The sequence below is a fragment of the Lipotes vexillifer genome, unplaced genomic scaffold, assembly GCF_000442215.2.
Source record: "Lipotes vexillifer unplaced genomic scaffold, Lipotes_vexillifer_v1.1 scaffold848, whole genome shotgun sequence".
NCBI classification, from domain to species: Eukaryota; Metazoa; Chordata; class Mammalia; order Artiodactyla; family Lipotidae; genus Lipotes; species Lipotes vexillifer.
Window position 1 is genome coordinate 277,847 of NW_006790234.1, and position 12,356 is coordinate 290,202.

General features: G+C 41.1%; 1 protein-coding gene across 1 annotated transcript in view; it reads right to left on the reverse strand.

The window, feature by feature from the left end:
- PIEZO2 (piezo type mechanosensitive ion channel component 2) overlaps nt 1–12,356 on the reverse strand; it is a 340,562-nt gene that overhangs the window by 126,052 nt on the left and 202,154 nt on the right. The window contains exons 6-7 of the mRNA XM_007463290.1: nt 10,336–10,546; nt 8,866–9,079 (exon numbers count right to left, since the gene is read on the reverse strand). Of these exons, the coding sequence (XP_007463352.1) occupies nt 8,866–9,079; nt 10,336–10,546 (425 nt within the window). The remainder of the gene's footprint in view (nt 1–8,865; nt 9,080–10,335; nt 10,547–12,356) is intronic.

Below are 12,356 nucleotides of genomic sequence, written 5' to 3' on the forward strand. Positions count from 1 at the left end.
TCCTTGAGTCAGAGTTGCTTAGAACTAAAATGAAGATAACAACAGCTGAAGTTACTGCATAAGTGACATTCTGAACTTCAGAAAGCCAAGCGGTTATGAGGTAACATCATTCAGTATATTTATCCTCAAAATACTTTGCAAGTCAGCCAAATTGGCTTATCTACAGTGTAAAAAATTAATGAGGTGTTACTGCATTGAATTAAAATCCAGACCATGAATAAGAATCTTAGCTCTAATAAACAAGATGATCACACTTTCCAATAAACATTTGATAGCAAAACAATTGTTTTGTTCCAAAATGCCCTTTCTCAGAAGATCACTTTAATTTTTCATCAGCTGTTATCTTAACTTGAAGGAATAGTTCTTCCCACCACAAGAAATTCTACCATCTTTAATTTGCTATTAATTTTTAAGGTTGAAAGCACCTAAATGTACCATCCAGAGATAATCTGTAATACGCTCATTAATACTAATCATTTGGAGCAAATTTAGAAAAAATACAACCGCCAACTATGCCTAATCTCTATTTCTCTTCATACTTTGATAGACTAAATGTAAAACGAGTCATTTTTTTACTTGGCAAGGTTCACTGCACCCCACTTTATCCTTGAGAGCACGGACAGCACTTGGGCAGAAGGTCCTGACCTATGGTGACCTGTGCAGGTGAGCTGCTCTGCAGAAATGAAGGCTCCAGAATGAGCCTGACCTGTCAGGTCAGCCAGGGCACCCAGGTCCCACAGAGGACAGGATGGATCCTCCCTGAAAACCAGACAGAGACCCTTCCTGGTAGACGCCCTCAACAGCAAAGGTGAGACACAGGTAGTCAAGGCTGGAATTCTGGAAGGCCAGGTTGGGAGGTTTCAGGTTCTGGTTGGACAGACGTCCAGTGCCAAGGGTCGTCTGCCTGGTGAGAGGCAGTAGCTGCTTTGTACACAGTGCCCGGTGTCACCCAGGGATCCTGGGTCAACACCACACACACTTACGGCCCCAGGTGACCATGAGGTTGTGGGGAATCGCCCAAATGGACTCAGGGGGTCAAGTATTTACTTTCTACCGATTTTCCATTTATCTGTGGAAAGTCAATTCATGTCTCTTGGCTCCTATTTTTTGCCTTTTAGATGAGCACAAATGAACTAGGTCTAACACCTGTCACTTAATCAGAAGAATCTTTCCAAAAGGAAACCAAAAGTTTGGTTACAGTTACATCACCTACCAACTGGATAAATTAAACAACCATTGATTACCTGGGGTGCCATCGGTAACAAAAAGAGAAAGTGTTAACCAGTGGGTCCATTTACACTCTTCATCATTAAGATGACCCGCTTGACATTAGTTATCCCCACACTGGACCGCTTTCAGATGAGGTTCTTGCCAACTGGCCTCCATTAAGAACCGTTTCGTCTTTCTGTGCTGTCTGTGTTACCAAAGCTCAGATGGCTCTAATGAGAGGCAACACCGTGGCCATCCTGGGTGTGGCTGCAAACACGCTTAAACAACCTGGATTAGACAGCCACTTACAAAGCCAACTGCAGCCAACGTCACCCAAGGGCTGACTGCCTTGTGTCACTTTCTAAAGGACCCACTGGCTTCTCCAAACTAGAAGCCAGAGACATACAGCATCAGGGCTGTTATGACTCCTGACATATTATTGACATTTTTATGACTAGTATAAAAATAGGGTAAATATAATAAATACTACTGTACTTTTCATGTTTGTTTTTTCACATTTTCCTCATTTGTCACAGAATAGTTAAACAGTGATGCTGGAGTCTGAGGCTTTGCTTTTTCTCTCTTACATTGTTTTAACACTGGAATAAACATAGGTTTTTCCTTCACTAAACATAATGCATTTTCTTATCATGATTTATTGAAATAGGACGTGGAAAGGGCAACATAGGACAAATCGTTGTGTATTTATTTAATAGAAAATGCTGCCTCCATAGGGAATGACCCTAGAATCTCTCCTGTTCCTTCCCACAATTCTCGTTCATTTTCAAATTGCACAACTTAAGGTGAAAAAAGCAGCAAAACAACAAAATGAATTTGAGCAAAGAAATCCAACCCGTTGACTCCTGTGACTGTTGTACAGCAAGTTCAGAGTTGGAATGAAAGCCAGTAAGAGGTGATAAGACATGACTTAGAGGTTATTCAGTCACACACCCATTTCAGTGCCCACCGCCCACAAACATTCACGACTCAGGGTGAGGAGTAAATGTACGGGCTGCATCATTCTCTATGTCATGATAAGAAAACAGTAGACGTTTGACTCTCCTGTCAAGCCCTCCACCCTGGCCCACATCAGAGCTTTCACCTGTATTGTCCAGATAATTGAAGGTGAGAAAACAAAGACCCTGTGCCTTTGGTCCAGGACTGTTTTTAGATGAGTTCACCTCAGAATTGCTTGTGGTGTCATCTTCACAAGGAAACAATCAACAGTGAGCTGACAAACTTAAAACTGGCTTTTTGCAAAGTCATCGATGAGCAGACATTTGTTTACAGCATTCAGTGCATTTCTGCTCACGTTCAGGGACACTGCAGAGCAAGTCAGGTCCACCTGCCTTTGTCCCGTCCTCCACCCACCGCACCTCCCGCACTTTCGGTGCAGAAAACCACAGGACACAAGCTGGCTGGGACTTGTGGCTTCATCAGTCTGGCCAACCTCACAAGGAGGAACACAGGTGAGGACTCTGAACACCAGCCCAACACCTTGATCCTTGCCTCCTTGCCTTCAAAACATAAGGTGTTTCCTGTCTACAGAAATTCCCCAGGAAACACAAAACCTTTGGAAGGGGCCACCCTTGGGACTAGCTGAGCCAAATTTTGTTTAGTCTGCCATTTTTCTTAGGGAGACCTGCCAGAGTAATTTGGGATTGGGCTCTATTCCATTAAACAAACTGTGTTGCGTGGTATGTTATCTGTCTTATATAAGTTATGTGGATTCGTTTTAAAGCTTTATTTTGCTGGATCAACTTCACAAGAAGGGGCACTACATTTTTTATGGTTATAACCATATAAAACCATACGCTCCAGCATTTCAGAATCCTACTCTCATTCCACCTTACCTTCCCATAGGTACGCTCATAACTATCAAAACAGAGCCCTGAATTTTGTTCTGGAAAATATGGTCATGCCAGGTCTGTGCACAAACGGGAGGGAATCACTAACTCTGCTCCTCAGGCAGCCGTCCTCCCTGACCCTCCTCCATGTCCTCCCGGGTCTCCAGTTCACCCCGTCCATTGCTGGTCCCTGCCCACCTTCTCCGCGTGCTTCCCTGGCTAGAATGATGAAGAAACTCCCCCCAGGTGCGGGTGGAGCTGGAAGGAAGCATATGATCTCTTGGAGCCCTTGGGCTGAAAGAAGACAGCACTCTAGAAAAACACGAGCCCACAGAGGTGTGCCCCATGCAGGTGCGGGATTTGAGGTCACAACACCTGCGTGCAGACCAGTGGAGTAGCATCGTGTGGGCCCAGGACCAGGGAAACCTCCAGACCCTCCCGCAGGGCAGAGCACTAACCAGCCCCATGGAGGCTCCTTCACAACTGAGGACCTTGGGTTTGCTTCTTGGTCATCATGAGTTTTACCTAAATTTACAAGTAACCTGGGTGCTCATTACAACATCACTCAAGAGGGCAAAAATGAGTAATCTTAATCTCCCTGGTCAGAAATCAGGGACTGACTACACTATTACATAGCTATACAATCAAACACAATCAAACACTTTGCAGGCTATGAAAATCACACTTTAGAAGAACATTTCATAACATGGGAAGATACAGAACTTGCATAAAGCAAGTTATAAAACAGCATGTGCATCACGATTCAAAGTTTGTTTTTAAAAAACACATGTATGAATAGGAAAAATACTGGAAGAATACAGACCAAAAATGAACAGTATTTTGGGGAGTTAGGATTATATTTTTTTCAAGTGTTTTTCCTGATTCTTTATTATATTTTTCCAAATAATCACCAACAAGCATGTATTATACTAACGATAAATCAATTCAATATTTCTAAAAATAAAGATAGTTCTCACCAGAAAGCCTATTTGAAAGCTTACAAGAAGATAAAAACAACTTGGATTGTTTTGAGGAGAGCCACATCCGAACCTGGACACATGAGCTGGAGTCCCTGTGGTTATGAAATTTGGGACAAACGCCTATGCAAGATAACTTTCTTTTTCTGCTTGTTTCCAGTTTGTTTTCTTCCAACTCAGAATTCGTTGGTGGAAAGCAATGCATTGAAATTATGGCTTAAGAAAAAGCTATTGTTTAAAATATGTAAATTTTCAAGCTTCCAAGGGCTAAAAGGCAATGTCCTATTGTCACCAAGTAAATGGGGGGAAGACTCTACAATAAGGCAGTGTATATACGTATATATGATATATATATATATATATATATATATATATACACATGCACATACATGTATATATGTATATATATAAATGTGTGTATATTGTATTGTTTAGCTCAAACTATCTATACTCTGATAAGTAACCCAACTTCTAATGACTATGAGATTATAGCAATGAAGCTTTTAAACTTTTTCAGGGTAATTATCTTCAAAATGTCTATAATAACTTACAGTCGTAATTTTGAGACAATCCAAATGCAAATAAATATGGTAAGTTGTTACACTATTAGGACTTCTATTATCCACACCATATGTTGGCAAACCTGGTTCACCACCTGTTTGGATAGGACTTGTGAGCTAATAATGGTTTTTACATTTTTAAGTGGTTGGGAAAAATCAAAAGAAAAATAATATTTCATGAAATGTGAAAATAGTTTGAAATCCAAAGTTCGGTGTCCACGAAGTTTTGCTGGAACCCAGCCACAAACATTCTTTAAAATCTCATCCAGAGCTGCTTTTGCGATAAAACAGCTTCTTGGAAGAATTACGGCAGAGACCGTAGGCCTGCAAAGTCAAAAATATTTACAGTACTAACTGATCCTGTACAGAAAAAGTGTTTTCAAAGTGGTTCTGAATATTCTTTGTATTTCCTATCATCAGTCTCTAGATAGCAGAAAAGATTCTTAAATTGGGGGGGTGTGGGGAGACTAAGGCCCCACAGAAGATATTTACGTTTCCAATTAAACCACCCCTAAAATTCAGCCCTTCCAAAAGTACAAAACTTTTTTCTACATGTGTTCAATAAACCAAAAATTAAATGTCTAGAAGAAACTGAAATATTCATTTAGTCTAAAACTAACGTCTGTACTGAAATTTTGCGTTTATTCACTCTTGCCTAAAATAAATATTGTGTAAATCTGTACCACAAAAAGAGCTTTGCAGTTTTCCCCCAGCTTTATTGAGGTACAACTGCCATGTGAAATTGTAATATATTTAAAGTGGACAGCATGATGATTTGATATAAGTATACATTGTGAAATGTAGTACCTCAGTCAAGTTAACTAACAATCAATCACCTCACATAGTTACTCTTTTTCTTTTCCTTTCTTTTTTTTTTTTTTCTTGGTAAGAATGCTTAAGATCTACTCTCTTAGCAAATTTCAATACAATGTTATTACAATAGAGTGTGATTAACCTGCTGTTCATAGATCCTCAGAATTTACTAATCTTATACCTGAAAGTTTGCACCTTTTACCCACCCTTCCCTATTTCCCTCACCCCGCAGCCCCTGGCAACCACCACTCCACTCTCTGTTTCTATAAGTCTGACTTTTGTTTAGATTCCACATATAGGGTGAGATCATACAGTATTTGTCTTTCTCTGTCTGACTTATTTCACTCAGCATAATGCCCTCCAGGTCCACCCACATTGTTGCAAATGGCAGGACTTCCTTCTTTTTTATGGCCGAGTAATATTCCTTATATGTTTATACCAAGCTTTCTTTATCCATCAGTCCATCAATAAGCACCTAGGTTATTGTCTTGTCTCCTCCGTGTTCTGTGTCTATGTAACATTCTTCTCTTTTTAGACGGAATTATGCTTGTTATACCTCCAGGTTAAGCCAACTGGATTTAGAATTAGGTTGTGTGTGTGTGTGTGTGTGTGTGTGTGTGTGTGTGTGTGTGTGTGTGTGTTGGGTATATCTTTTTTATCTGACTATACGTGGTTTTAGGACTTGACTCACTTTTTTTTAGCATTGTACAGAGATAGCCACAAACTAGCTTGTAAGTACTGTAAGGAGAGTGGGTCACACACACGCGCGCACACACACTCCCTGCTTCTTCACATTTACTGTCACATGAAAACCATCTTAGGACCTCCTGGAAGAAGGAGGAAATCTCTATTGTCCGCGTGATAACATTATCCACGTTCCTTTAAAATGCAGATATCTCATTTCAACGAGAAGACGAAAAGCACCTGCACCACCTCGCTGGGCGCATGGAGAGAATCCTCACGCTGTTCTCGCCAAGCCCACAATTCTCTCCTGCCACTTCCGTTCCCCTTTCTTTTTTTCTGGAACTTTCCATTCTGGACTTTTCCACAGAAAAATCAAAGTTAAAATAGGACAATGGATAACCCCATGCCAACCACCTAGTTTAGATCATTTTATTTATTTTTCTCTCCTTCTCTTTCTATCTCCCTCTGTGGGTCTGTGGGTCTCTCCCACAATGGTTGCTAAACCAGTAGGAAGTTGCAGACATCCCTAAAGAATTCACCATGTATGTCCTAAATTAACAACATTTTCTTGGATATGCACATACAATCACACACCTAAGAAGTAACAGGAATTCTATACTATCAGCTAATAACCACTGACTACTGAAATTTCCCCATTTAACCTCAGAATGCCTCATAGAGATTTGTCGTTGAACAAGGGTGTAATCCAGGGTCAGCCTTCCCATCTGTCTGCGAGGTTTCCTCACTTCTTTGAACTAGAACAGTCCCTGCCCAACTCCCTCCACATACATTTCTTTTTCAGGATACTGATTTTTGAAGAGACCAGATCGTTTCCCTTACAGGTTGTACATTCTGGACTTTGATGATCGCTTTCCTGTGGAGTCATTTATTTATTTATTTATTTATTTTTTAATGTTTTTATTGGAGTATAATTGATTTACAATGGTGTGTTAGTTTCTGCTGTATAACAAAGTGAATCAGCTATACATATGCATATATCCCCATATCTCTTGCCTCTTGCGTCTCCCTCCCACCCTCCCTATCCCACCCCTCTAGGTGGTCACAAAGCACCGAGCTGATCTCCCTGTGCTATGCGACTGCTTCCCACTAGCTATTTTACATTTGGTAGTGTATGTATGTCCATATATACACTACCACTCTCTCACTTTGTCCCAGCTTACCCTTCCCCCTCCCCATGTCCTCAAGTCTATTCTCTAGTAGGTCTGCATCTTTATTCTGGTCTTGCCCCTAGGTTCTTTATGACCTTTTTCTTTCTTTCTTTTTTTTATTTTTTAGATTCCATATATATGTGTTAGCATACAGTATTTGTTTTTCTCTTTCTGACTTACTTCACTCTGTATGACAGACTCTAGGTCCATCCACCTCACTACAAATAACTCTGTTTCTTTTTATGGCTGAGAAATATTCCATTGTATATACATCCCATATCTTCTTTACCCATTCATCTGTAGATGGACACTTAGGTTGCTTCCATGTCCTGGCTATTGTAAATAGAGCTGCAATGAACATTGTGGTACATGACTCTTTTTGAATTATGGTTTACTCAGGGTATATGCCCAGTAGTGGGATTCCTGGGTCATATGGTAGTTCTATTTTTAGTTTTTTAAGGAACCTCCACACTGTTCTCCATAGTGGCTGTATCAATTTACATTCCCACCAACAGTGTATGAGGGTTCCCTTTTCTCCCTGTGGAGTCATTTAAATCATATTTCTATCCTTTATATTTCCTGTAAAGTGAAAGTTAGGTCTAAAGGTTTAACAATATGATGCCATATTCCCCACAATGCATCAAGCCTAGAAGTCTGAAATGTCAAGGGATCCCACCTTGGTAATGTTAGTTTGGATCAACTGGTTAAGGGGCTGACCACCATTGGAAAGGTCTTTTCCCTTTGTAATTAGCAAATAATAATCAGTGAGGTTATACTCCTTCATTGTTGCAAACAGCCTTCATCCCAGCAACCTCTTTAAGTCATGGTTTCAGTTTGTGAATAGATCTAAGTATTTCATTAAAAATTGATTGATAAATGGTAATTTTCTAATTCTAGTATTCCTTTCCCTTTCATTAGCTGGTGTCATCCTGTCAAGAAGAGTTTTCCCTCATTAACTGAGAATGGCCTGGAGTTCCTTCTAAAAAGTCGAAGTAAATGCTGCGTTCTTTACCTTTAATTCCCATTTCATAGTAAGAATTTGGGATAGTAATCACTGGCAACTGAAGCAAATTAGATATTTCTCTCTGTCTCCCTGTCTCTCTCTCTCTCATATACACACACACATCATGGACTCATGCATTTTTACTTTTGCATTTTTATAATCATTTAGTTCTTTTCAATGCTCAGTTTGTCCTCTGTTTGCCCTTGAGAGCTCCTTACAGCTGATGCTCTGACATGTCCTTATCATCCTTTGCTGTAAAATGTTCTTCCTGGGTCTCTTTCCATGGCTGAGACCATGTGTCTGTCCTTTGCTACAAACAGCAGCTTCCCCTCCCCGCCGTGTCCCAGCAGCACCTCCATCTGAAGCGACACCTCCTCACTCTAGACAGTGTCAGCCAACACATTCAGTGTCAGACAATACACGTCTCAGCCAAGGCAGAGACAGCTTCCCCATCCCTGCCAAACCCTGGCTTGACACGTCAATGGGCATCCAGGAGAACCCCAGCAGATGCACAGTGCCCGGCAGGGTCATAAGGGGGCCCTCCCGAGGGCTCGCGGATTATCTTACTGAACTGTGAAATGTCTAGCAGTTGATTCCTCTTACCTGGCATAGTAGTCGTTGGGAGGGACTGCTTCTTGGAAGAACTGGAACTGGTACAAATACAGTCCAATCAAGTGTCCCGCAGTGAAAATAGCCAGCAGGACACAGAGACAGCTGAACAGCAAGGGGTCAAAGGTTCGGCACCAGGACCACCAGGTGCACAGACCCAAAAACACAAAGAAGTACACAGACGAGGTCAGAGAGGGCAGCATCATTCCTGAGGAGGGAGAAACACTAGAGTGAGACACCGCGTAGACGCAGAAACCGTGCGCCTCGCAGGAAACGTCACTATTGGAGATGACGTGAATTTGCTTCCTATGCTTTTAGTACAATTCATCACACTTTACTGATAAAATCAGAATTAATGCTATTCTTAACGTGAGAAAAGGTCACATGTAAAGTGAAATTTGTAAAGATGGGGAAATACCAGATGATGAAGAAACCCTACCTGTGGCGTTTGGGCCCCGCAAACATCCACTTTTCATACCAGTAGAATTTAGCTTATTTACTTGCCTGTTTCCATCTATCTACTCTCCCCCAATTCTTCAGGAATACTGTATGTGCACTCTAACTTTCCCCAATAAATTTTTAAAAATAATGATTTGCTCTTGTTTGTTAACTAGGATTCATAATACTACATTCTGTGGCAGCTAAGGTCTCACTAAACCTTTGCCCCGCCTGATGAAATTTGGTTTGCACTATCACTAAAAGGGGAAATGTAAAACGAGGTAATTCCTTTACGGGTATTTAAAAACTTTGGGGGGAGCAATGACTGGCCATCAAAATCCTGAGTTACATTTCTTGAGATATACTATTCACTTTTCCATTTTTTAACTTTCCTATGGAAAAACAGTTAAATTGTTTCATCTCATGAAATTTCACTGAAGCAGGATGGAATAAAGTTCACAGTACCTCTGGGGCAACGGGGAAGGGGGCAAAGATGGAGATAACGTTTTTATGGAACAAGCAGCCCGCAGCCAACAGCGAGAGGAAGTGAGCGTCTGTGCTGGAAGATTACAATCTAACTCTGGAAGAAAAATAGTCTATCCTGGAGAGTTACATTAAGATTGCTAATGACTCAATGTAAACAGAAAAGCTTTCAGAAAGCACATGTGCAGCTCTGGACGGGACCATGAAAACTGTCCCTTGTCCCAGATCACCATTCACAGGCTCTGAGGGAGGACAGCAGTTGTCCGGATCATCACGTAGAAAATGATGTCACCTAACAGCTATGGAAGAAGACTGCTTTACAGAGCTTAACAGCAACCATCTAAAACCATAAAACCTAGATCTGAACGGGAAAAGCTACATGTGCGTGTTTGGTTTGTACATGTGGCCAATTTTACAAAAGCTACAGCTATAATTTTGGTGCCACGGAACAGGACTGTTTCCTTCTTTGTTTTCTCTTCAACCCTTCCTTTCATTACTCGCCAGCTCCCTCCTTGTGCTCCACCAGGAGTTGGAGACCCTCACCTGATGAACCCAGTAAAATTGTCACAACCACCTTCCCCGCGGTGGTTATCATGTTGCCAATGAACTCCTTAAGCTTGGAAGCCACAGAGGCCAGCCTGCGGAAGAGTTTTAATTTCGTGCTTTCTTCCAAATCGCCTTCAACACCATCTCTTTCCTCTAAATCCTCTTCATAGATCAGTGCCTCTTCTGGGTCTATTTTTTCTCCTCCAGCCTAAATAAATGAAAAACAGAAAACACTGCAGTCCAGAACTCTGCCTATCCACCCACCAGATTATATGGTTTGCAATACATGGGCTAGTCAATGAGGTGAATTTCACAAATCGGGAAAAAATGCAGACAACCACTCAACCACGTTAAGCCCCCCCAGGTCTCCAGTTGTCCCTGTGTAGAACTTGGATCTTTCCTGAAAAAGTAAACAGGAAGCATCGCTAATCATAGGGTCCCTAACGGCATTTCATCTTACCTACATGAGCTCACTTTTTACAGGCAGAAGAAGAAACTGTCTATTCATAATGTTAGCTGCTTATGGTTCCTCAAATGTACCGAGTTTGCCACCAAGGTGATGGGAAGTTTGATGAATGTGTCCATGGCTTAAACGGAAAGGATGGGCCAAACCAGCGCTTAGGAAATCCCTTTTCTTTCTGGAGTTTATCTTTGTTCACTATTTTAGTATTTCCTGCCCGTGGGAGGATGAGTGGTCCCAGCTACTCGGCTAAATAAACAGTCGCTTCCTATCTTATCCTTTTAGAGAATCGTGCGCCAGTCCAATCCCAGGCCATTCAGGACCTCAGGACCATCACTAGAGATTCAGGGAGGAAACACATGTACAGCACATACACATACTTCCATGGATTATTTTATTTTATTTTTAAACATCTTTATTGGAGCATAATTGCTTTACAATGGTGTGCTAGTTTCTGCTTTATAACAAAGTGAATCAGTCATACATATACACATGTCCCTATATCTCCTCCCTCCTGCATCTCCCTCCCTCCCACCCTCCCCATCCCACCCCTCTAGGTGGTCACGAAGCACCGAGCTGATCTCCCTGTGCTACACGGCCGTTTCCCACTAGCTATCTATTTTACGTTTGGTAGTGTATACATGTCCATGCCACTCTCTCACTTTGTCCCAGCTTACCCTTCCCCCTCCCCATGGATTATTTTAAACTGGGTATCCTGTGGGGTCTTTTTGTTTGTTTTGTTTTTAAAGAACACATAAGAATTTTTTGGTTAACTACAATCTTATCCTGGAAGGATTAGATTTTTTTAAAGGAATTATAAATATAAACCATCACCTTAAGACAAAAGGAGCCGGTTTTAGATGCATGAAACTGTTTGCATTCACCCCATTCTGACAGGCTTCATCCTGAAAAGACCACAGCTGTCTGCAGAGCCAGAAGGATCCTTAAGCCCAGATCAGACATGGAGTCAAGGCTTAGAGAGTACAGCCTGGCTGCTCCATTTTCCCATTTTAAAGGTTCTTTCTTTTTAAAATTTTTTTATTGAATGAAAGATTCTTCAAATTCTATAGTGCTTTACAACTTTCAAAAGTTTCACACACATGATTTCATATAATTCCATAGCAAGCCTTTCCCCCCCACCCTTATCTTGCCCCTCCCCCCTTCCCTCTCCCCACTGGTAACCACTAGTTTGTTCCCTATATGTGTGTGTCTGCTTCTTTTTGTTTTATTCACTAGTTTGTCATATTTTTTAGATTCCACATATAAATGATAACACACTGTACTTATCTTTCTCTGTCTAACTTATTTCACCTAGCATAATGCCCTTCAAGTCCATCCATGGTGCTGCAAAGAAAGAATTATTTCATTCTTTTTGATGGCTGAGTAGTATTCCATTGTATATATATACACCACATCTTCTTTATCCATTCATCTGTCAATGGGCATTTAGGTTGCTTCCATACCTTGGCTATTGTAAATAATGCTGCTATGAACATTGGGGTGCACGTATCTTTTCGAATTAGTGTTTTTGGCTTTTCCAGGTATATATATATATATA